Below are 25897 nucleotides of genomic sequence, written 5' to 3' on the forward strand. Positions count from 1 at the left end.
TTTAAAGTTTAGCAAATCCCCCCTTCTGTTCCCCTAAAGGCATTGTCTTCCTCTCTGAAGGCGGTGTGCCTCCAGCTACTGTTTCTGATGCCTTTTGCTGCCTGCAATAAAACTTTGGCATGAAAAGCCACAACAGAGCTCATTATTTGTACATATACAAACAGGGGAGCCAACGCAGTGTTAAGCAACTGATCTGGTTCTTAATGGTAACTCTCAGCAATCGAGGAGTTTAAAATAATATAATCTGCCTTCATTTCTCTGGACATACTACTGGGAACCAAATTTTCAGTTGTCAGTTATTAACTTTGAAATTTTTTGGCCAATTATGCATTCTCCGTGCAGGATTGTTTCTGTCCTCTTTTCTTTGGCGTCTTCTATTTTACATGGCGTAGCCATATGGTTTGATGTAATGTCAAAAGAAGGATGCCCCTTTTGCTTTAGATCTCGCTTTCTTTACAGCATGACTGAATAACCAATGAAAGCTGTAACCTGTCAGCAGCTTGTTTTCAAGGCGCTGATGTTTTATTATCCATGAACAATGCACAAGCCCATACCCTGCAGGCCCTTCTCTGCTCTTCTCTGCAAATTTCGTGCTCCCATCGGCCTCATTAGTATTGATGATTTGGGCAGGGAGAAACTTTGCTGGAAGAGAAAGAGAGGAAGTCCTCAGCGATTACTCTCCTTTAAGAAAGTTGTTTTCATTACAATATTTCCTTTGTCATTGTGCTTGCTGTTTTGAATTTCAGGGGAAGTTTATAGCAACCTTTAAATACAGTGGCTATTCCTACGGCCTTGGAAGAGACACTGTGGAATCAATTGCCAGAGAGGGCCTTGCAACGTGTGTTCACTTAGAAATAGAGGTAAGGATTGCATATTGCTTAACCATTTTTGAGTAAGTCATTTTGTGAGAACTCTGCTGGGGAAAAAAATCATGCACTTTCACTAAGGTTTGCTTCAGCAGCCTAGACATAGCAACTTAGTGACATAAGAGACATCCTATGCCTTCTGCCCAGCCTACCACTGCTGCTGGTAGATTTGGATGCATTGTGTGGGCTACCTTAGTGTCACTGGAGATCACAGAATCACAGAATTGTCTAGGTTGGAAGAGACCTCAAGATCATTGAGTCCAACCTCTGACCTAACACTAAATATAGCTGTTCAGTCAGATAAACTGTATCTGTAATTCCTCTGCCTGCATCAAGTAGCTCTCCATGGTCTGTACATCAACAGTACCTAGCATTTCCTTTATAGATACCCACATTTAGTCAGATGTGTCCTTCAGATGGCTTCTTAAAATTTCTTGGTCGGATTTTTCAATTTCAGTAGCCTTATCTCCCCACCACGTCTCCAGTATTTGCATCACAGTACCCTCAGCTCTTCATCTGTGTTCTGTCCACCTATCCCCAACTTTTAGGTGAATTACTCGAGAGCTGCATGCCTACTAAACCCCACATAAAAGGATGTCATGCTTCTCCTTTCCGGTGAAATGTGGAGGGGAGGATGCATGCAGGCCAGAGGCAATATTTTGGGCAGAACTGTTAAACGATACAGTCTCTGTGAAAGATTACTTTACCCTCTCTGAGATTTGTTGGGTGCACATGCACAGATGGCAGGATGTCAGGAGTCTGTGGTGCAGTAGGAAACGATGTCATGACAAAGTATCAAAACCTGTCTGTTGGAATCCCCAAAGAATAACTTTTTAGCTAATTTTCTAATTAAGTACTTCTCATTATCTTAGATGAAGGCTTGCTAGCTAGGGATTGAGGTGACAAAAATGAAAGGCAGGCTTCATTTCCTTCCAAATTCTTTCTACAAAATAAACTTCATCTATATGAGCTTTTAGAATGAGACACTCTGTGGAGTGCCCAAAATATGATGCTGATTGTTGCTGGGCTTTGCTGTGTTTGCAGGGCTCAGCTCTGGGGGTTTACTACAAGTCTGTAGATGCTACTGCACTCCTAGATAGATGGGGAAAAATAGAGATTTTAAAAGAAATAAATGTAGGAGACTGCAGTTCTGAGTTAGGTTCCTAAGTTAGGGGAGGGACTAGGGAGACTTGAGCAAAAATTGATATTCAGTTTCATTTGTTGTAGGATGATTAGTTTGTGAAACTGATGATTGAAAACCTAGTTTTTAGAAAAGACCCTGAGTGTTTGGAAGGAGTTTTAGATCCTTTCTAAGTCAAGAGTCTGTACGTGTTTATTGGTTAGAATAGGGACATACAAATAACTGAATAGCAGCATGTCAGGGACAAAAATAAATAAACTAGTAGCTCCTTGCTCAAATGGTCAACAATTTAGTGCTGCAGTCTTGCTCTTAAGGGCCTGTTACTTCGAATCTCTGTGTAGATCCATTTCTTCTTTTCCCCCCTGTCTTGTCAGAACTGTGAATCACCTTCAGTCTCCACTGATTGCAATAGGCATTGAATATGTTTGTTGTCTTGCCAGGCAGACCCTGAATTTACAAGGGAAGAAAAATAGGAGAAGATGAAATATGATGGAGTGGGGTGCCTTTTAAAACTGTCAGTTCTTCACAAAGTAGATGTGCTATCAAATAATTTAGGAGAAAGAATTTAATGGAAATTCATGTTTATTCATAAGGAGGTTAGCCCAGTGACATGGACAGTGTTCATATTTTTTACTGGATATTGCTGAAGCTGTTGTCATGGACGGACAGCTAAGAAACTCCTTTGTCAATGAAGTTTCAGGATCACGTAGTCATTATGCACAGTCTTGTATCACTCTGGACTCTGCTAGCAGATTGGAAACAATAATGGTGAGTTATGTATGTGAATAGAAGTTATCCAACTCCATTATCTTCTGCTAGGCTCATAACAAAAGTGATTTAGCACTATTAAAAGAAATTTTAATTATGGTCCGTGGGTTGAGACTAAAAATTTAGAGCTGTTCATTCCCTTTAATCTACAGTATATCTTTTACCGATAAAGGAGACTGACACAAATTTTAACAGTAAAATCTTGCTGAGTCCACACTTGCAACTCATGAAGCTGCTGCAGTTCTGACACAGTTTGTACTGGAGAAAGCACGTTTGCAGTGCTTTTCCTTTGCTTATCTGGCCATGAATATCTCAATAGTAACTGAAGGATCTGCATGGGCCAGCCAAGGGTGTAGTGACAGAGTGGCTCACGTGGCTCATTATGCTTCCAGAAATGTGGGTACACCGTGGCTTCTGCCAGAAACCACTCTCTGTTACTCTTATTGCTGGTTATCCAGTCATTTGGGCTGTGGAGTCAAAGGAAGCAGGATAAAATGCTAGTTGCATCTTTTCTGTTACCCTGTGTTGTAAACCGAAGAGATGAGCTATGGTAATTAGATGGGCATCTTCAACTCAGGCAGCCCTTTGATCATTCGTGACCTCATATTCAATTTCAGGAAACTCAGATGTACTTTTTTTAATATTTTTTTTTCCAGCTATCTCTTTGGTTTCAAATGGCATCAGCTCCTGCGTTTTCCTATTCTGTATTCTAAGGTCACTTTCTTCATTTCATGTTAGACAGTCACTCATTTTTTTCCTCCTCCTCAAACCATCCCAAACTACTGACGGGCTGCCTTCCTATTCCTGTGTGGTTCTGGGACATACAAATCGTTTTTTTAATTATTTCTTGATCAGAAAAAGAAATATCAACTGTCTAATCATTAGTAGTCTAGGTCTAATTATTACAGGAAGAAGTAGAATAATTTAGAGTATTTATACACGAAAAAGTCACAATTTGTAATACAATTAAAACTGTAACACATACTCTTGGTTTCTGCCTGTTTTCCTGGTGTTGTGCTCACCCTTTCACTGCCCCTTTGGGCTCTAAGGTTGGTGATTTCCCTCTGCTGCTGTTCCTGGGGGGGGAGTTCCAATGAGTTGTGAACACCCAGCTCCTTTGCTGACAGGATATTTTTGTTGATAGTCTTTTCTTTCTCTTCCCAGGATCCTCTTGGGGTCTTATTTATACATTTGGTAATGCACATTTACACCTTTCTCATTCTCCATTGGTCTGCAGCCCCAGGTTACATCTGAATTTATTATACAGTGTCTATTATGCCAGTTACTATTTCTTCTTGTTTGCCCTAAAACCAGTTTTGTCCAGCCTAAGATCTGTATTTTTTAACTGCCCCTTACTGACATGTTTACAGCTGAGGTCTCTGGTGTCAAGCCCGTGCCCCTTCTCTTATCGTTCCATGCCTGTACTCCTTTACATCGTCTTGTGTCTCCACTTCTCAAGGTCTCTGCTATCGTGCCAGGCCTGGATTTATCCACACTAAGTCATAAACACCTCATTCTACCTGGAACAAGGGCTTGTTACAGCTATCTCTATAAAACTATGGCTTTACCACACATAGATAAAAGTAAAACAAATTAGATAAAGACACCTGGTCAACAAGAGGAATTGCTGGCACTGCTAAGCCAAGTAAAACAAAGATACAGGCAAGTCAAACAAAGAAATTTTCAGACAGCAGGACAAGGCTGAGTCCTGAAGCCTTGAAAACTTGGTGGGAATCTTGTGGCCTGTCACAGCAGTGGTGATACCATGTTACAGGGCTACATGATTGCAATGTTCTGTTTTGTATGTATAGAGGGAGAGAGAAAACATTCTTCAAAGTATGAGTTGGTGCAAAGGAAAACTTGTAAATTCAGGATTGGTACCATTATGTGCATCATTTAATAAGACCTTGGCTTTTGAAGGTCCTAGCATGCAGACAGGTGTCCTTTTGAACTTGCTTCTTTTATAAAGTTGAATGCCAGATGTGAGACTTTGCATTCAGGACAGAGTTGTCCAAAGCTCAGCCATACATTCAAAAGGCGCTCAGGTTCAGGAACAAAACATTGCATTTTTCTGTTTGATTTTAAAGGGTGTGCGCAGCTTGAAAAATACCTACTTTAAACCCAGATACATCCTGGTGGTACCAATGAACAAACAAAAATATGAGGGACATCTGCGGAGGAAAGGATTATTCAGCAGGCCGGAGATCGATGAGGCAGTATCCAGAGTGGACATGTACATCAAAATAAGTCAGGATTTTCCAGGATACTTTGATGCAGTTGTGAACACAGGTGAGTTAATCTCATACTATAAAACTGACCCCTAAAATTGCAGCAATAGATGGACTTTTACAGCAATAGATTGATTTGCCTTGTTAATTATTGTCCCAAGAATCTAAAAGCTCTGTAGATCTCTTAGGTCTGAGTTACTCTGCTATGTCCAAGTTATCTTGAAGTCCATCTAGAAAGCAAAGCAAATAATTGAACTCAGGGGCTCGAAGTATTGTCTCCCATGAGAATGTTAATTAGATGTTCAGTGCTAATTACCTGTTGGTTTCTGGACAGAGGTCAGAAGTGCTTTTGACCTAACAGGTCTAATTATCTGTGGAGCAGATAGGCTCTTTTCAAGTTTGGAAATGACAGCTGATGTGCAGCCTCACTATAAAGGAGAGGCTGCTGCAAAGATTTTGTTCTTAGGACTCTTCCACTTAGTAACTTGTTCAAATCCCCCAGCCTGAGACAAGGAATGTGCGAGTGGTCAATATTTCATTAAAACCAATGTTTGCTTCTTGATGTTGAGGGATTGAGAGTAACAGATGGTGGAGAGGAGTCTAATTCATTCTCCTTGTGCCCTTTTGAGGAGGTGATTTTGTGGTTCCTCACAGTGATGGTGAAATATGTGTATCATCGTGGTATGAAAAATACTATTTATAGTTATTGCTGAGGGCATTTGGATCACAGAGTATGCAGCTTACAGTTTAAATATAGCTTTTTAAAATAAAGCAAAACACAGTAACACAAACTGTAGGAGAATATTTAGTTGAGTGCAGAAAGCCAGAACTGAGCTGAATTTCAGATTATTTGCTTGAATGTGCTGTTTATGATGATTTTTCTCCCAAAGAGATGAGCTAGATGACTTACGAATGCATTTCTGTCTCAGGCTTCTGTGCTTTCTGTCTTTGTACTGAAGAAACGTTGATTTTTGTGAAACTCTTATCCCCTTCTGCAGATGAATTGGATGAGGCGTTCACAGAACTGAGGTTCCTGATAAAGGCCTCCCTGGGTTTGGAGCCACCTGCAGTTTCTGATACCAGTCAAGACTTGAACAGCAAAGCAGGATCAGGTACTGTGTCTGGGCACATACTGCTACTTCTTCTGTCAGTAGAGCATTCCAACTTATTTGTTACAAGAATTAAAATCTGGGAATGATGCAACCTGTGTGAGACTGCTTGTCTCTGAAAGCTCTCTGTGCTGCTCTGTAATGGGTCTCCTGGGCTTTTTCTTCCCGGGGATGTAAATCTTTAATGGACATCTTTCCACGTGTTTTACAGCGCTGTGTGCCCTGAGGCAATAATATGTAGAAAGTGAGTTACCTGACTCTTGTGAGGATGCTTTTGGGACGAGGATCTCCCATTCATTCTAGATGAATCACAACCCAGATGTGTCCCTGGCTGACAGCTTTGTGCCTATCAAACTCTTGAGCAGCAAGAAAAGGGCATGGCACTCAGAGCTTTCTTGTCACTCTCCCCCAGGAGAACCAGAAGCATAAAGAGCTATATGAAAACAAGGATAGTAAGATGAATAAAGGCAGCTTAACAATTCACTCCAAATACTTTTGGGGCTACCCAGTGTGGTGTAAACCCAGCTGAGTAGCCTGTGGTGTAAACCAAATGATTGGCCCTGTGTTTAAAACAACCTGTTCACTACCTGAACCACCAAGGTTGGAGCCTCATGATTACTTTAGCCTAACCCAAGCACATGCTGCTGCATAAAGCAGTCATGGTCAATTTAGCTCATATCTGTCCATTTCTAGTCTCTCCCTTGCAGCATAACTAAGATTAGCTTGTGAGATCTAAGAGAACTCAGCTCTATCCCATGTATTTATTCCAGACAGGGCAGGTTACCAGTTAAGATAAAAGCAGAATATGGTCTCTAAAATATGGAGGAAAAAGAAATAAGAAACTGATATTATAGTTATAAGATATTGCACATCATGGACTAACAACACACTCATTTATGTGAACTCTTTCCTCTAAGAGCCTCTGTGGTTTATGGCTGTCTTTGGTTAGATCCATTGCAACCGGAGAGTAATTAGTTTCTGAAGTAGCATGGAGCCAATACTCATGACCTTCTGTGTGGCTCAGACGGCTGCAAATAAAAGCAGATGAAGGGAGGGCAAAAATGTCTGAAAATGTTAATAAAGGATAGTGCAAAATTCATCAGTTCATCAGTTCAGATAATTTTGTATCCTGAAAGAATTAATAAATACAGATTTCCCAGTGGAGAAGAAAAAGCTTCTACTCATATTGTGGCACCTCAATGCCACAGCAGTGGGTACTTTTTCTGAAGAATCTTATTTAATCTTAATCTATGTAGATTTTATTTTCATATCTAGAGCTAGCACATTTGTTTGAAGTCAGGAGGAAGAATTCCTTGCCTTAATGACTACAGTCTTGTTACTTATTTGTCTTAAAACCACTGGAGATGTTTTGTCCTGAGAGGCAATAAAACCCACCAAAACCCTAACTAGATTATCAGGAAAGAAGAAAAAAAGGAGTAAAGATAAAAGATTTGTGTGTAATTGTGGTATTTTTAAAGATATGTATGTACATACCTGAAGTTCCTTTAAAGGACTCTGTGTTCCTCAGTAGCTGAGTTATTTCACTGAGTGGCTTGTTGCTAGTTAGAGAAACTTCATTAACAGCACTGGATTTTGGCAATTCTGCTGTCCATGAAGTAACTTTTAAATTTACTATGCACCATTAAATTCATTTAGAGCTTCATTTATGGGTGTTTAAATAAATTTAACTGTCCTATCTCTAGCGATCATTCCTTCTTATGGACTCTGTGAAATAATTTATTTTTAAAAACTTGCCTCAAGGTTGTCTTTAATATGGACATTTTTAGTAAGATAGTAGCAGGGGAAAGATTGGTTCTGCGAGATTATGATAGGTTGTTAATTCTTTTTTTAATGAGCTGCTCTGCAAGATCTTTCGCTCGTGTATAGAGTAAAAATACTGGAGAAAATAGATAAGTTCTTTTTTACAAACTTTTTATAGCCGAAATTTAATATATTGCAGAGCTGATAATGCTTTGTACTTGCATTAGCAGCTTTCATCCACAGAGCCTGGTACTATGCAACCATTAATTATATCTCACAGCAGTCCTGTGGAGTATGCGTTGCTATTTGTATGTTACAAATGAGAAAAGGGACATTTATGCTAAAGACTGATTATTTGGGATGCTGGGCACCAGAAATCCCACTGAAGTTTTGGCAGTGTGAAGCCCTGCACCTTTGAAGGTTGAGCTCTGCTACTTACTCAATGTCAAAATGGGTAATTTACCATGACTGAAACAGAGACCTCGAATCTCAAGTCCTGTCTCCTCTTTACTTAACACCAGGTTTCCTGGCAGCTACAAACAGGTATATAATGGTTAGGCAGCAAGTCATCTGAGGACTGTTGAAACTATTTTTTTTTTTTTTATAAATGCATATAACAAGAAAAATAACCAGATTTGGTGTATGAACATGCATATGGATTGAATTGTCTATTCCCATTGTATGTATCATGTGACTTCTTAGTCCTATGTGATTTGGCACACAATGCAATTAAACCTTTCTTATGATTAAATTTCTGCAAAAACTATCATGTAGCAATATTTATAAGAGTGTACTTACAAGTATCTTACTTGTAAGCTTACATTCAGGTTTGATTCCTTGCAATCCAGCAGCGGTGCAAGTCTTTGCATTTTTTTGTTCACTGAAATTTAGCTAAGTAACAGAAGGAAAGGCTTCCCACTCCATCCCCCGTCACATTCTAAGAACTCTGAGGAAGTCAAAACTCCTAAATAAGCAGACTGCAATGAGCTTAAAGTCATAAGAGTGGGACATGTGAGAGTATCCATAACAAAATGAACTTGTCTGTATGGTTAAACACCTCTTCCTAATCCATAAATATAGCGTGATGGGTTTCTTCTCAGATTTGTCATTGTTTTCATTTGCCTAAGTATTGAGGGACTACATTAATTGTATCTGTGAAGTTTAAAAGGTTTTGGGGAAACTGAATAGTTTATATCCTTTTTAACTTTCGTGGTTATCTTGTTCAAATCCAGAATGGTGCCAAAAGCCAGCTCACGGTTGCAAATGCAACTTTCTTTCTGCTCTCTGTAAGCAAAATGCTGCTTGGAATTTTATGTTTTGAGAAGTGTCTTTTCCATATTAGGTTCAAGAATGCGTCTCTTACAGGAGCAATCATTGTCACCCAGCAGACTAATTGCTGGCACTGCTCAGTCTTCCTCTGTCAATGAGTTCTTGGACTCTTCTGCCAAAAACTGTTCAGGAGGCACCTTGGACAAGTTTGCTGCACAACTGACCTCTGTGGTAAGGAACATTTGCTCTAACCTTAGGATGGAAATAAGTTCTGTGCAAAAACGACATCAGACCTTTATTTCTCTGGGAAAAAAAAAAAAAAAGACTCTTGTTGTTTAGATGTCTTTTCTTTCAACTATTTACCCGTTCCCCAGAGTTCAAGGCAGATGAATGAGAATGAAGCAGGTAAGCTCAGTTGAGAGGACAGGCTAACTGTTCTGCTCAATTTTACACCAGAATAAGTCTATTTATCATAATGGGTTTCATCCAATTGTGTGCTGGTGTAAGGGAGCTGAATATCATCTCTCTCTGTTCTGCTACAAGATATTGAAACTTCCCTATTCAGAGCAAATAGCTAGATGCAGTTAATAGGACAATGAAGATTACTTATGAACGCCATCCTGTGGCAGTGGAAAAACTCATTTGGCTGAGTGGTTCACAGCGAGTGCTAGTGATAACTGCAACAGATCAAATTTGAGCACATTTTTCACCTGCTTTTACTTTTTCACTCAACAGATTCAACAATGTGCTTGGATTTCAAATAACCTCTTACAACTTCAGCTCCATCTCTCTCTTTTTTTTCTTCTTCTTAATGGTGTTTTCCCTCAAGGCATTCATTCTCCTTGCAGGCAGTGGAGGGGGAGTTGGGGCTATGAAGCAGATGTGTCTAATGCTCCTTTTATACGACAGCGACAAGAGAAAGAGAAAAAGAAAAATGAAAGCTTTAAACTTTGTTCCATTCCAAGGTTATGATGTCATTGTGATGAATGATGGCTTGGCAGGCATGACTTGCTGTACGATTTTGTAACTCTCTCTGTATTTGTAACTACCTCTGATGTTTGGAATTAGTGTTCTAGATGAACCAAAGTAGAAGACCCTCTACCCACCCCCAGCCTGTTTTCCAGGATTTAAAAAAGGCTTTCTTAGGTGTGGAGAAAGGTACGGTTGTAAAATGGCTGGCGTATGTAAGGAGCCTCATGTCTTTCAGTTTTCTGAAATGAAATACCTCCTTTCAAGCCATGCAGACCTCAAAAACAGTCACAAGTGTCGTTGGTTTTCATGTTCCTTTCATCCCCAGTTTTGTTAGTTTCATGTGAGAGGGAAGGCAGAATTTCTCTTACCTTGGTGGCTCTCTGCCAGCACTCTTATCCCCAGCAATTTATTTTCCTCATTTTTTTTTATTTCATCTTTTTTATTTTTATTTTGAAAGTTTACATTTTGTCAAGTCAGGAAGAAGTGGTTTATGATGAAGGAGGCTATCATTTACCATGGGTTTAACTTACTTAGGTGCTGCAAGGCTCTCTTTCTTATTAGTTGCCTTGTTCACTGCTGCTAATATCTTTTAGTTATTTACTACGCTAAGTTTTCGATATATTTTCACATGCAGAGGAAGCTTTATAGCGTCAGCTGAAGTGTCAATGTAGTAAAACCTTCAAGGTGAAACACAGGTGCCTCTTGGACTGTATTTAATGAGAGGAATATAAATGTCTGTGGCCTTTAAAGTCAAATTTTTGCACTTAAGGCACCCAAATAATGTGCTGTCGCTGCAGTAAACACATTCTACTCCCATCATGTAGAACAGGAAAATAACAAATATGAAGAAATTATAGGTGTGAATTTTCCACAAGCAGAATAAGAAGCAGAGCCTGCTCCTTAGGGAAAGACAGTAGATCAGATTCCCTGCAGCCTTATCCCTTGTGAACGTGCCAACCCTGCACCACTTCTGTGCAGTTGTAACAATACAAGATATGATCAGAAAGGAATCTACACCTGTAATCCCCACCAAAAAAATAGGGGACAGAACTGTCCAGAAGAAAACACAGCATAACCCAAGCTCAGCGAGCACTTAAACAGACCTATACTTAGCATAAACAGCGAGGGAAAGTGCAGGAATTCACCTGCACTTTCAGGTGATATAATAGTCATAACTTGAGCTGTTAACTATATTCTCTTTCATTTCCAATACCATGACAAAACGCTTCTCTTACAGATGTGATTTAGCTATTAAACTGATAACTATCAATGGCTATCAGTTGATAACGAAGTAGGATGTAATAACTTCGCTTTGAGATTTACATCTAAGCACACTGTAGTTCTGCATTTGTCTGACCTGCGAAATTACATTGTGCTACAGCACGTGTTAATTAACAGACCCTTAAAACTCGGGACCGTATTTTCCAGTCTGCTGAGATCGTAATGTGTTCATTGTTCAGCCGTTTTAACCAACTGAAATTTGCAGAAGGTAATCCCTTCTCTGAGAGGGGAATATTGGTTGATACAGAGTTGGTCAGGCAGGTTTTCAGCATTGCTGGAGCAAGGAGGCAAAGCCAGTGTATTTGAAATGTAGCAGAGGCAATTTTTTTTGTATTCGGACCCTTCCTGGTGAAAAGAAGCTGAAGACAACGGCATAACTAGAATTATCCACGCTCTAATATGCGGTAAGGTTGGGATGCATCAAAAGTGGCTCTCTGCAGACACTCCTTCTACGTCCTGGCACATTTTGGCTCTTATATGAAGAAATGGGGCTTCACTGGAGATGATCTTCATCGTTCAAAGCTGGCAAGATTTCAGACCAAAACTTGGTTTGTATAGATCATATTTTGCACCTTTTTAGTTACAGTACTGCTCTGCTGTTTTCCCAGAATATATAAATGCATATACTTTAGAGTCTTAACAAAAGAGAGGAATATTACAAGCAATTAAGTTACCAGGTATGCTTCCAAGTCACTATACAAATTTGGTTGTGTTTCCTTATCAGGAAGAAGCTTCTCTCCAAAGGCGCCATGCTGCAGCACGTCAGGCTCTGTCAGGGAAGGCACCTAGTGCATATGTCCAGCTGTTTCAAAGGTAATGCAGAGGAGTTTCAGCCAAGTCCTTCACAACCAAGTGAAAAATGCTTGTTTTAGATTTTTTTCTCTGCTATTCTTAAGGGTGAATGATTAGGATCTGCCAGGGACTGCAGGTCTCACAGACAACTGTCCTTTCTATCACGTTTAAATCTCGCCATACAAATATATCTCACACGGTCTGTCTTTTGACTTAGGAGCTCAGCAGTTCTGAAATGTGTACCAAAAACGTATTAGGTAGAGCCATCCACAAGCAAGTTGTCTAAAACTATGAAGTTATTACCTGTTTCTTCTCCGAGAAAGCAGAATAAGATCCTTCTTCTGGCAGCTCGCAGTCTCCAACGTGTTTTTCAGTGCTACTAGTGATAAATGGACAGTCAGAGCCTTGCTCAGCACAAGGTTTTTGCAATACACATCTGTGGATAACTCTGTTTAAATCAGAATTTCTGAAAGCAGACTTTACTTTCTGACATTATTTTTTTTTTTTTTTTTGCAATTTGTTTGTTTCTAGAAAATGCATTCTATCTTTACTGTCTCTCTTCTTTCTTCTTCCTCATAGTCACAGCCCTGCAAAATGGTGTTATGTCTGTAAATCCTGGTGTGCCTTCTTTGGTTGGTCTTTTGTGGGATCCTTGACTTCACTTGGTAAATACTGGTGTAAATCTTCCTAATTTTAATTTTTCTGTTTGCTTTTTTTCCTACTTGTCTTGAAAAGGCTCACAGTGTTGATGTTTAAAGTAGAACATGAACTTCTAAGTCAGCGCTCATCAAAATTAATAGAACAATTCGCACCTTTCATCTTGTTTCAGGCCTCTACAAATGCAGTCACCAGTTATACATACCGGCTTTCCACTGACAAAGACTGGAGACTGACTCGTTAAACATAAATAAATAGGGAAATTTAAAAATCAGTGAATTAAACTGTCATTAGAAAAAACAACGGCAGAAGCCTAGAGCCAGAAATGCATAATTATGGTACATTTTCCAAATCTTTACTTAGATAAAAGTTTAACTAGTTTAAGGAAGACTTTTCTCTTCACTCGTTCATTTTAAACTACGTTGTACTGAGAAGAAAAATGGAAATCGGTGTTTTCTTCTGCTGTATGTTTTGGTTTTGATTTAGTGTGGCAATGTGAACTGTTCATCTGAGTCTGCATTAGTCTGCTGCTCTTTGCACCCTTTATTCCACAATACTCGTTCTGTGGAAGCTGATTTTGGAGTTATGCATGGAGCTGTTTCAGCAGAGCTGTCAGGCAGGTGAGAGAAAATCCTGTCACCCCCAATCAGCATTCGCAATTACCAGGCCCCGAGGGATGGATGCGCTCGGCGGAATTGGAGGCAAGAGTAGACAACGCACCATTCCATGCAAGAGGTTAAGTCAAGAAATGCCGTAAATAAGAAAGTATTAAAATGATTGAAATTCTGCAAGAGAATCCAATTCCTGGAATGTAGCAATTAGTGGAGAACCTGCTAGGTGTTGTCCAGTTCAGTGCTGGTGCGTGGTTGTTCTGTTGAAAGTTTTTATTTGTCCTGGATCAAATTAAGTTTTAAATGCCCTTAAGAAGGGCTTTCACCTTGCAACAGCTCACCTAGGGGTTTGATGGCTCTTTCTTTTAATGTATAATTATGCTTAAATTTACAGTAACTTCAGAAGTTACCGTGTATGTCAGCTCAGCTGTGGTAGTAATCTTTGTGTGTTTTAGCCCATAGGAAATGTAGGGTGACGTGGCTTTTTTAGCTTTTATCAAGGGCTGGGCAAGGAGCTTGGGCACAGATTGTGCAGCTCAGCTCGAGCCTGGTAACTGTCTTATTTATAGTAATATTACTTGTACCATCCAAATAATGTAGGGGTACTTAAATTGTTATCTTGTTTTATACCTTTCGATGGTATTGTAACATCTTTCTGTGCAAGCCTGGCCTTACTAAGTTCAGTAGTGTTACTAGAAATTCTCTCTAATTTGTTAATTAATTCTCAAAACTGACCAGAGTATTTCAAGTGTCCCTACAACAAGAGCTGACAAATAAGACAATAGCCGGTCTACATTTATCTTAGCTTCAGTGCTTTCCAGATTTCTCTCTCCTGTGGAAAAATACTTTTTTTCAAGCTGTATTTTAATTAGAAACTCTAATTTCTCTTTCTACCTGGCAACATAAATAGGACAGAGGTCATGCCTGTTTGAAATCTGGTTTTAAAAACTCTTGCTGTCTAGTTTTTGCCCAAATTTTACCAGCTTTGTTCTGAATATTTTATATTTAGAACATGATGCACATTTTCTTTATTTTTGTTGTCAGCAACAGCGCATAAAAGCACTTGGTCCACTTAGTTGTTTATTTAAAAATGAGATTTCTTTCACTGGTGGTACATCCAGCCTTACAGAGGCTTTTAGCTAATGAATCTTGATGTAGCAAACTTACAGCCATCGTGCTCTTCCATAAAGGCACTTAGCAAGTTTTGCCAAGCAAAAAGGTTTTCTTTTTTCTTTTTATTTCTTTCCTCAGCCAGATCAGTTCCCTAATCTGTTTCGCTCCCTTTCTGAAGGGCTGCCTGTGCTGGCATCAGTCTGGGAGTGTGAGCGAGTGGCCGTGGACCCCAAGTGGCAGAGGACAGAGGCAGCTCAGCTTGCTTCTGAGCAGTGCTGCTGCAGAGAATGAAAACCCTACGTCAGTTAGGAATGAATCTAAATCCTATGAAATATCTGAAACCGATGCCAAAAAATGATATATGCAGAAAGTTTCTAAGGTACTAGATGTTCTGAATTTCTCGTGTATCAGTAAAATATTCTTTAATGCCTAATGTCGTCGTTGCACGTTCTAATCCAAACTGAAATATATTGCTCAATTATCCTGAGTGTGTATTAGAAAATTTTAAAAGTGGTGTCACGCAGGAATCTAACCTGCTTTATTTATTGCAGCCCCACAGGGTTGTCTACATAAATTCAGGTTCTTAAATCCAAACTACTGAAAACCTGTCCTCTTTATTTTTTGCCCGTGGCTGTGTGCAGGTGTAATTAAAGCCATTTTGATGTCTCATTGCCTAATACAATGAGGGCAACGTTCGGTGGTTTGAGCTGAATAATTTCACCGGTTGTCTCTGTGTCTGAGGGCAATAAATAAGAGGATGGGTTGAAGTCTCACTCCGATCAGGCCTTTAGCTAACGATTAACTTGCTGATTTTCTCGGAATGCTGCTGAAAGAACTGAAGTAAGCAAGAGCAGACATCACCACGAGGAGGATTTATAACGTGCAATCTCACTTTTTCTACGTTGGAGAAAATTTATGGACTTGACAGTTTCACCAGAGCTCCCTGCCAGAACTGGGAAGAGAGAAGGTGCACGGTCTACCTGTGGCTGAGAGACTCTTCAGGCAGGATTTACTTGCTCTGAGCACAAGATTTGCGTGTGTGTAGTTGCATACAAGTCTTGCAGACCCTCTTGTCTGGCCAGCCTCCGACTTCAATGTAATTTCACTTTTCAGTTTATTTTTATGCCTCTATTAGTGACAAAACTAGGACGTTGTCATGAACTACATGCCTTTCCACAAGGCGCTGTTTAAGTTATCCAACCTCTTTTCCTTTTTTATTTGAGCTGAGGCCCACTAGTGCAATCAGAATATAAATCCCTCTGACAACAGTACAGAACTCAGAGGGAAATGTGAAGAAGACACATGGCAGACACAGGTAGAAGGTGGAAGAAAATCCCTCTCACCTTTTAAAATGCCTGTTTTTACTAACTGTCTGGCAAGATGTTTTCTTTTTCAGCTGAGATACAGCTTCTGAGAGTGGGTCACAGGTTGCGAACGCCAACCTTTGCTCCAGGGAGTAGGGTACGTTTTCCCCTAGCAACTTAGCCCTGAGAGGGGTGGCACTGAATCCTGCCTTCAGATTTCTGCCTTGACTCTTCTAACCTCTGTTGTCAGGCTCTGTGTTTCTGAGCAGAATTACTCAGAATTCTGTGTATTGAGCAAAATTCTTTGTTAAGAGATTATTGTTGTTATTATTACTGATTTACATGAACTGAGAGCACTCGGGAGCTCTGGGGGCCGTTAGCAGAATCAGACCCTTTCTTTTGTACTTTGTTCAGATTTTGATCTGAGCCTACAGTGAACAAACACCATTACCAGCCAGCCGGCAGTCACTTGATAGAGAAACAATAACAGCTTGAGGCCTTACATATGGGAAGCTTTATTTATAGGTATTAACAAGAAGAAACTTTTAAAAGGAGAATTTGAAGATGAGCAGTTGATAAGCCTTGCTTGCAGAGCCAGTGTATTGGGCTAGGGAACGATGTCTGAGTAATGAGTCTTAAGAAAAACTATTATCCCTCCTTACAGCATCCAGCAGTTGCTACCACAATTAAAAATGTTCTTGACAAACTTACTAGGGAAACTAGAAAATGAGGGCATGCACAGAAGTTGAGTAGGCTCATGGCCCTTAAATTATCAGATTCCTTCGGAGGTCAGTGTGGCATGTCAGTGGGATGGCTCTGGTACAGGGGGTAGATGTATGGAGTCTCTCAGGAGCTGTGATTTTAAGTTATGGATCTCTCACATCTGGCACTCTTCAGTTCTGCTTGTGTTTGGTTTTAGCTCTGTAATTTGTCTGTAAATAACCTGGTGTCAGTACTGCCATCACCAGGAATGGGATTTTTAGGTGTTACAAGTGGCTGTGAAGATGAAACTTCTCTCCTTGTGAGTTAGCCATGAGGGGTGGGTTTAATTTCACCTGATTTGGAGTATCTTTAACAAAAATGTCTCTGAATGAGCTGTCCTACTCTGCTCTGTCTTGGTGGAGAGGGATTCATCCAGCCTGCTTTAGAGCTCTGCTTATGCTTGAGCTTATTCATACTGTAGCTGTGACAGAGCCAGTGGAGAGGAACAAAACAGGGCTAGGACTACTAGCCCCAGCTGCTTAGTGTGAAATAAGCACTAGCTATGCTGTCACAGAATATAAAAGCCTATAAGAAGCCCTTTTTATTTTCTTTTTGTATCGTTTCAGGGACCTAGCAGTCACTCCTGCACCAGGCAGCTCCCGTCAACAACTACTGGAGCCAGCAACACATCCTTCTCTGGTCTCCGATGGAAGGAGTGTCACCCAAGAGCACAGCTTCCCCTTGAATAACCCAGAGAGCCGGTGAGTTCAGTTTCTGAGACAGCAGATCAGCGCTGGGTGGAACAAAGGTTAATGCTGCAATGTGCAAGATCTAAAACCATTTTCCAAGCTAATGCAGTTGTCTCATCTGTTCCATCAACAGCCTTATTAAGCATGTGTCACTATATCATAAAGCAAAGTCTCATCTTTTGTAGGAATGGTTTCATTTAGACACCATAATTAAAAAAAAAAAAAAAAAAAAGGAATTTCAAATTCTTTCTATTAACAGGATATTTGAAGGGAAAAAGACACTGAAAGAAACTTGGTCCAGGTAGAGAAAAACAGAACTGCAGTGATAACCCCAGGGTGTGGCAGGGAGGCAACTCCTGTCTCATTTAAAGCTTGTAGAGAGGTGAGGACAGAAGACAACTTGAAAAGGCTACAGCTTCATTGTCTTGGAGGCATTCAGCTAGGAAGGGAGCTTTATTTTCCTGACTCATTTTACAGGTCCACGTTGCCATCCTGCCAAAATGGCTGTGACTCACTCTACTTGTCCTGTTCCCCAAAAATGTCTGAGCTCTGGCTGCCAACAAGCCTGCCTGCTATTGTGGCAAGTGACATTGCAGCCTCTCTGTGCAGAATCCTAGATCAGCTTTTTTTTTTTTTTTTTTTTCCCCCCTTCTCCTGGCCATCTGTTGTAATCTCGTGCCCAGATGGGATACGCAGAAGCAGCCGGATGCCACACAGCACGACCTAGTGAGGTGTAACACGCCAGATTCCCCATCCACACTTGGAAATAGGTGTGTGCTCGTGGCTGTGCTGTGAGCCACTGTGAGCTGAGCTCTTCTCCCTCTCCTCAACCTACAATAAAACTCATCCAAAAACTACACCTGAGAAGGAGCTGATGGCTATGCCATATGGCAGTTGGTAAGCTTGAGTTTGATCACAGGTTCAGTCCCATATCTGATGTTTTGTTGTCATTCCATACCAACCAAGGTACCTCTCCCACTGCATGGAAACATCCATAGCATGATTTTTTCCACTATTAGTTTTGAATTGAATAAATTGCTGTGTTAAATGACCTCCCAAACACACATTAAACATCTTTTCACATAAGACAATGAGGAAATGCTGACATCTTTATAAGATTTCAACCCATTCACTTCATTCCTGATCTGCTAAAGCAGAATTCTTAGATAAACTTGTTGGAAAAAAAAAAAAAAATATCTGTGTTCCTTTTATATCCTAGAGAGACTGCCAGTTCCCTCTCCATGATGTGCTACCTGCCACTGTAATTACAAGTTGTTAATTAGCATGCTGTAAAAAGGTTGAAACCATAGGCCTCTGCAGATTCATTTGTCCTGAGTATTTGTGCCACCGTGGAGTGTGCTGAAGGGGAACAGAGTGAGCGTGTGAGAGAAACTGAGTGTGTAATAGGTTGCAGAGGGATTATGCATCATCTGTCCTTCCCAGGAAGAGGCAGGACCTGTAACTCAAATGAGTGTGAAGCTACGAGGAGTTGTAAAGGTCTTACCCTTCACATATGGGAATAAATATGTCTTTCCACTCCACCACATTTTGGTGTTTTGACTTTAGCAGTGTTTTCATTTAGCACTGTTAATAACACAGTGGAAAAACAACTGTGAGGAGAGAAAATGCAAACTGCTAATCGGATTCATTCTCTGTGCATGCATCGTGGCCTGCGGCAAAATTGTATAGAGTCATGCTGTCAAGCCCTTTTGCAAGGGAAATAAGAAAATTTCTTCCAAACTTTCCTTATAGGCATGATTGATGGAATTGCTGTTGTGTAGATGCACTTGAAATACTGGTGGGGAAAAAAAAAAAAAAAAACACATTTCTGAAGGATTGCAGCAAAGCCTGTTGTGATTTTGCTTGCCTGAATTTTGAGGTGCTTTAATCTTTTCTTTTGCTTTCTCCCCAATTTTATGCTTTCAACATTTGGAATGGAAGAAAGAGTAAAATAAAATCCATCAAGGGGTAAGAGCACTAATGTTTTGACCTCCAGGCACAGGCAATGAAGCAAATATTGTTTTCCAGGATTGGGTCTGCAGATATGAGTCTGATGTGTCATTGGACAACTCTGTGTCCAGGTCGCATATTCTTCACATTATTTCTTAAATCTGGCAGCTTGAATTGTGATGGAAATTCCATCACAATTCCATCAGGTCGCTGACACCTGTTGGATTCAACTTCTGAAGTTGTTCTGTTACCTCTGGTTACAAGTAAAATAGATGATCCTGATTGCATTTACTCCACGAGTAGAAATTAAAGGTTTAGTTTGCACATCTCTCAACTGACCAGCAGTTTCCAGCCAGCCAGTTTCTAATTACATCCACGGCTTCTTTTCATCACTAAGACCATAGCTGTGGTCTTCTTGGAAGTAAACTGCTCACCTAGTCCTTCCCAGTTTCACAAGAGAAAACACAGTGCTGGTTTCTCTTTGAAGTTCTCTGCTGGGCCTGAACTCTCCTGCACATGAAGGTGTGGATTTTTTTTTTGCCTAAAGTTCCCTTTGTTGTCACATACAGGCTTAAACAATTTATCATTGCTTGTGCTGAGTAGCTGTCCTTTAGGGCAATTTATCTTGCAACTGTACTTTAAAGGGCTGCTAGTCACCACAGGCAGTGATAAATTCTTTACCTCCTTGTCTGCTGTTTTTCATTTCTCACTTTTACCAGTAGAGGTGTTTGTAAGGCTGTAGTGTAAACCAGACATGGAAATGATCTGGTTACAACATAGCAAGGGGAAGAGAAGAGAGGAGGAACAAAGTTGGAGTTGGGAACTGGTGAGTCAGAGAGGGGAAACTTCTTAATATGTTCCTATACCCTTGCTATTTACAGGTCTGAGGGTGGAGGCAGAACCTCACCTACCACTGAGCAGCACCTTTAGCAAGGAGCTATTGCAAAACACAGTCAAATGAAAAATTTCTGTCAACCAATATGTTATACCGTCGTATGCAATGATGTGTGTTAGGGTTTTGCTGGCAAGTGCAAGATCTAAACAAAATCTGTAGCAGTCCAGGGCTTTACTCCTCAACTATTTTGTATTTAGTGCACGTAGACTCCATTTATCTCCTTATTCCATGGGATATTACTCTCTATTTTTATTTTATACATTTATTCTCCATATAACTGATAAGAAAATAGAAGTAGAGGGAATAAAGTCAGGACACATGCCTGCTCCACTCATAATAGTTCTATTTTTTTTTTGTGCTGGGGCTGTCAGGGAAGGACTAGAGATAGGTTACCCAAACTCATTTACAGATCACTTGGTGAAAGCAGGAAGGAGAGGTACGTGCTCAGCTCCTGTACTGCACCCCTCACAAGTACCTTGGACACCTAGATGGCAGGGATTGCATAAGCTCTAGTTTCTCTACTTATTTTTGTTGGTTTTCTCATTCTGATTAGCTTTCCTTAATCGTTTCCTATGATGTTTGTAGTAGAGAAGCCTTTTGCTGAACTCTGTGCAACTAAACACTGAGAAGAGTATTGCAATAAAGCCTCACGTCGAGGTTTATTAAAATTCACAACTTGGCCAAGACCAGAATATAACAGCGAGGCATTTAGTAAAACACCAAGGCTTCCCCTGTGTCAGATAAATCACAGCTGCTGCCACAGCTACCACACTATAAACTATAAAATGTTAAAACTGCTGAGTGTCCTAGGAAAAATGTGCAGGTCTGGTGCCACAGGTAAACGTGGGTTAAACTTGCAGGAGTTGTCATTGTAACTTACACCACTTCTCTGTGGGGAGGAAGGTCCTGCATCAAACACACTTTTACCCCACAGGGAAATCACATAACCAACACAGGATAATCTTATCTCTGTAATTTGGCTTTTATTTTGTGAATTGCTCCCTTACAAGTTCACAAGGTATTGGCAGAGCTTTCTGCTGCAGCACTGAGTTGTGGGGTTCATGTTGTTAGGCTACCTGAGTGATTTTCAGGGGAACTTGGGTACCTACCACACCATAAAGTGGCGTGTAAATTATTTTCCACAGTTTACCTCGTCTTCTGCTCTTTTACAAAGGGACAGCAAGGGAGAAAGCAGTGAGGATTTTTCTTTAACACCTACTATGCTGGGCTTTGATGCAGTGCATTCATGTCGTTGTGCCCAGATTTCCGCAGGGGTTAACCCTAACCATGTCATTATGGTCAACTTTTATCCTTTATTAGTAGGTGATTGCACGACTAGACGTTCTCTGAAGCAAAAGCAGAAGTAGTTGGCCTTTTAGAAACTGCCGTAGACGTTGTTGAATTGTCCATGCTGCTATTTATACTGAGCCTGGTTTCACTACTCCCAGTAATTCCTTATCCCTGCCACGATTATGTCTGATGCACATTGCAGGCAGCTAAAATGCGATTACAGCTAGGGTTAAGCACACAGCAAGAGCATTCAGCATCTGATGAGCATCCTCGGATGCAGCAGAGCTCGGAGGAAGATGTGAGCACTCAGTTCATTACAGAATACAATATTCCTTTGCCTTGAAGGCAATAGCAAAAACCTCATAGACTTTCACAGTACTTCCAGTGAGAAGATAATTACCTGTTTCTTAGGGGAGTACCACGCTGTTTTATCTCATTATTCATGACCCCTTCTTCTTACGGTACGGTTTTATTAAAATACCACTGAAATTCTCGTTTTATTCCCCAGAACACTGTAATCACAGCATGCTCACAAGGTAAAATGCTTCTTACAAGAATTAGAGGATGGAACTCTTTTGGCCTGCACCACTGATAAGGTCAGGGTGGATAAAACTTGAGCTTCTTCCTATATTCATAAGCCTATGAATCGGTTTCTCCCGTATAGGCCAGAACAGTCCTTTCCATATGAAGACAGACATTACGAAACATCACGTTCACGGATTATTTGCTTTAATATGTAGGGTCTCAGACCGCTCAGGCTTTGGCTTTGGTGAGGTTTTCTGCAAGACACCAAACAGGTCAGAGGTGCCCTGCTTACCACTCGCTGGTAAATGGCTACTTGTGGTCCTTGCTGTCACTGGACTGCCACAGCAATGCTTCTTTTCAAGGCAATTCCTATTTTCTTTTACTCACTAAGACACAAATTTAGAAATAAGAGGCTCTGAGATCCCAGATTTGCTCTTCAAAAGCCATCAGGATGTGGTCGTGGGCAACCTGCTCTGGGTGGCTCTTCCTGAGCAGGGGAATTGGAGCAGGTGACCTCCAGGGGTCCCTTCCAACCCCAGCCATTCCGTGAAGCTGTCTCACTGTGTGACACGAACCTCTTTACCTGTCTGTGCAATTAATGAATTAAATCAATAAATGAACACTGAGAGAGGTAGTAGTTGTGTTGGCTAGTGCTGGAAGTTTTGAGAGAATCTTAATGTGCAAAAAAGCCTCGTGTAGCTGATAAGCACTGGCATTTCTTTCTGACTTTTGATTGAGTTATGCGATTGCAGCATCAATAACGCTATCAGACTTGGTGCATCTGCTTTTTTTTCTCGCTGTTTCAAAGCACGAATCATTTCTCCTTCTCAGCTGCAGAGGATCTGGTCCTGCCAGAAGGCTATTCCTAAACTCCGCCGGTGCACCTGCTGCTGAAGGCCTGCCTGTGCTCACCCCTGCTCCCCACGCTCGTCCCACTGAAGACGCCCAAGCTGAGCACCAGGATCCACGGGGAGCTGAAAACGGAGCGGACAGACTGCAAGGTTTGAAGCATATTCCAAAGTACCAGTTTTGCTCAGGCTGTGCATCGTGCTTACCATAATGCTAGGAGCTTCGCTTGGCTGCCAGGGCAGCTTCTTCATGCCTCTGGTAATGACGCTCTTACAAGAAGCAATGTTAAAATGTGGCAGAATCAGTGTGGCGTGAAGGAAACATGCTCAGTACAGCAGCTCTCTCTCAAGGAACTTCAGGAGAAATTCAAAATAATGCCTGCCTTGGCATGAAGCTGCTCTTCTGCTCACATGAGCTAGAGCAGTCACTAGATTACTGAAGACAGCAGTCTTTTTTTTTCCCCCACAAAACATGGGATGTTGTGGGGGATGCGCTTCGTGGTGAATTCATTTAAATAAACACCCTCTTAAGTCTCTTCACTTATTTATAATTTCTGCAGAGAATGAACTCCACCGTGACAGTCTTCCGAGGAAGCACAGCAAACCCAAGGCTGGTTCTTCTCACGTGCTTCAGCTCAGCAACTGGCCCGGCTCCCACTCCAGACCTGTCCTACCTCCAATCCCACCCCGGAGGAAGAGCACCAACCCTTGAAGGCCACTGCTAGCCAAGTCTTCGTCTCGGTCACACCCAATCCTTCTGCCTAATGGGGATACTGATTTTGATAGATTTTGCTTTTTTCAAAAGAAATTATATCAAAGATTATTTCCAAATCCCTTTCTGATTAAACCTCCGAAAAGTTATTTATTTATAACTTTATTAAAAAGTAATTTCTGTATTTCCCACCACTAAAAATGATTTCCCCAGGCATTCTCAGCTGGGAAATGGTGTAGAATTTTTTTCCTCACAGCCACAAGTCCACATCTTCTATTAATTTCTTTCTTTCCTCCCCCTCCTATTTTATAGATTTAATTGCCGTGTGGAAGCATCGGGGCTTCTGATAATATCCCTGATACTGTAGGACTAGTGAATTCTTTTGAAGAGGGATTTTGTGAAATGTTCAGTGTTGTTGGGAGTGAAAACTAGTTGCAAGTCTATTTTTAATAAAATGTGGTTTTTTTTGAAGAGCTGAGACCATTTTTTCATTTGCATGTGTCTTTAAACAAACAAGCTAGTACGGAGTCACCAGAAAAAAAAAAAATATTTCAGAGAACTGGCTGAAGCTGTAAGCACCATGTGAAGACTTGTTTGTTTTTTTTCTATATGTGGAACAGAGCTCTGACAAGTAAATAAAACTCTCGAGTCGATGTTTGTCCTGATTAATTTTCATTACCATCCATTTAGGGAACAGATCGTGGGGCCTTTTGCCTGAGCAGCCTCCCCCGAGGAAGGCTGTTTGCTATTTTCGTTACAGCGAGGGTCCCAAGAGGTCTTTGCGGGCACAGGAGACGACGTGACTCGTTCCCAGAGCGCGGGGCTGTGTCCGTGGAATGGCTCTGGTTTACCTCGTTGTGCCTGTTCGCAAGGTGTTCGAGGGTTTTCATTGTTTAAATGGGATGAGCTGAACAAAGCCACGCAGCTCCTGGTAAGGAATAGGTTCAGATAGCCTGACCTTAAATTCCAGTGCAGCCTGTAAAACAGCTCAGCCTTTTATTAAGCCGTTTCCTTTCCACGCTGCAGCTGGCTGGATCCTCGAGCTGAAGAACAACAGCTCTGCTCAGGCACCAGCTTTTATCATTTTTTTTTTGGCAGAACAAAAAGCGGGTTCAGCAGGAGTTCAGGCAGCTGAAGCTGCAGCCTGAACCTTGGTGGCTTTGACCACAGCATCTGAGCGAGGTGGGTGCCAGACCCAACGCTTCCCCAGCCCCTCAGCTTCTCCAACAAATCCCACAGGGCCTCTTTGCCTCTGCAAACACCTTCAGCTTTGCCTCTGCAAACAACTTCCCAGCTGTCAGCCCGGCTGGCACGGCCGACTGCACACTCGATTGACGCAGCCGCTGATCAGCCGATGGGTTTTTGCTGTTTTACAGGCGCGAGGAGCTGTGCTGGCAGCGTGGTTACTGAGTATCTGCAAGGTGCCCGGTGTTTCGCAGTGATCACAGCTCCCAGCTCAGCCCGGTGACAGAACTGTTTGCATAAGGAAGGTGCTGCAGGCAGTGCACAGGGATCAAAAAAAAAAAAAAAAAAAAGCCTTGGACATCTTCAGCAAGCGAGCACAGTGATGCCGAGTGCTCGTGTTTACAGCAAAGGTCTTAAACATCGAGCTCTCCAGTGCAGGAATTGCCTCACTGTTTTGATTATGCAGGTGCAGTATGAATATGCTTCTATATTGCTCAGCTGGAAAAACAAAAACCTTCTGCCATGATGAAAAACGAGCACTTGATCAGGATTTTGGTTATCTTACTGCACTTGTAGCAGACAATTAATGGCTGAAGAGGCTCTCCCAGCTTGCAACCAGTTCCTTGACCCTGAGCTTTCAAAACCCACGTGTGGGGTCACTCGTCCCTGGTGCACGAAACACCTGGCTGAGCCTGAAGGCAGGAGATTTCCAACCCGTAACATTTACATTTCTTTTAGCAGATTGGGAGGCATCGCCGTTCGTCGTTCTTAGTTCAAGGCGTTTATTTCTGGCTGAAAGCTCCGTGTAGCTCGGTGCCTTCATATTTATAGACTGGCAGATAAAAGCGGGGCTGTTTCGGGGAACTCTGTTTTCACTGGCAGGAAGCATGTTTGGATTACAGCAGGGTAGCACCTAAAGTTACTCATAGGCAAGCAAGTCTCCGAGCCTTGAATTTTACGGAGGGGGGCACCACAAGCTGTTTAATTTCCCTTTTTTAAAGTTAAACATTCAAGAACAGCCATAGCTGTGGTTTCTTCAGCATGAACTGAAATGGCTTTACCAGCCCGAAGAGGGACAATTTAGGGTCTCCAGCCCCACGTCCCAATTTAGTCAGATGTAGACATGAAAAAAATGAAACAAAAATGGGTGTAAAAAGATTTGGTTTGGT

General features: G+C 41.3%; 1 protein-coding gene across 3 annotated transcripts in view; it reads left to right on the plus strand.

Annotated features, from left to right (window-relative positions):
* LRGUK (leucine rich repeats and guanylate kinase domain containing) overlaps positions 1-24114 on the plus strand; it is a 49812-nt gene extending 25698 nt beyond the window's left edge. The window contains exons 13-20 of one of the 3 annotated variants that reach the window (XM_082784501.1): positions 747-860; positions 4863-5064; positions 6002-6115; positions 9216-9373; positions 12120-12208; positions 17201-17335; positions 22815-22984; positions 23392-24114. In XM_082784501.1, the coding sequence (XP_082640627.1) occupies positions 747-860; positions 4863-5064; positions 6002-6115; positions 9216-9373; positions 12120-12208; positions 17201-17335; positions 22815-22984; positions 23392-23543 (1134 nt within the window). In that variant the 3' untranslated portion in view covers positions 23544-24114. Of the gene's footprint in view, positions 1-746; positions 861-4862; positions 5065-6001; positions 6116-9215; positions 9374-12119; positions 12209-12766; positions 12853-17200; positions 17336-22814; positions 22985-23391 lie in introns of those variants that run through there. The other 2 variants (XM_082784502.1, XR_014319477.1) reach the window with 2 other exon arrangements.
* Positions 24115-25897: the final 1783 nt, after the last annotated feature.

Source organism: Aythya marila (assembly GCF_965140915.1).
Source record: "Aythya marila genome assembly, chromosome: 1".
Lineage (NCBI taxonomy): Eukaryota > Metazoa > Chordata > Aves > Anseriformes > Anatidae > Aythya > Aythya marila.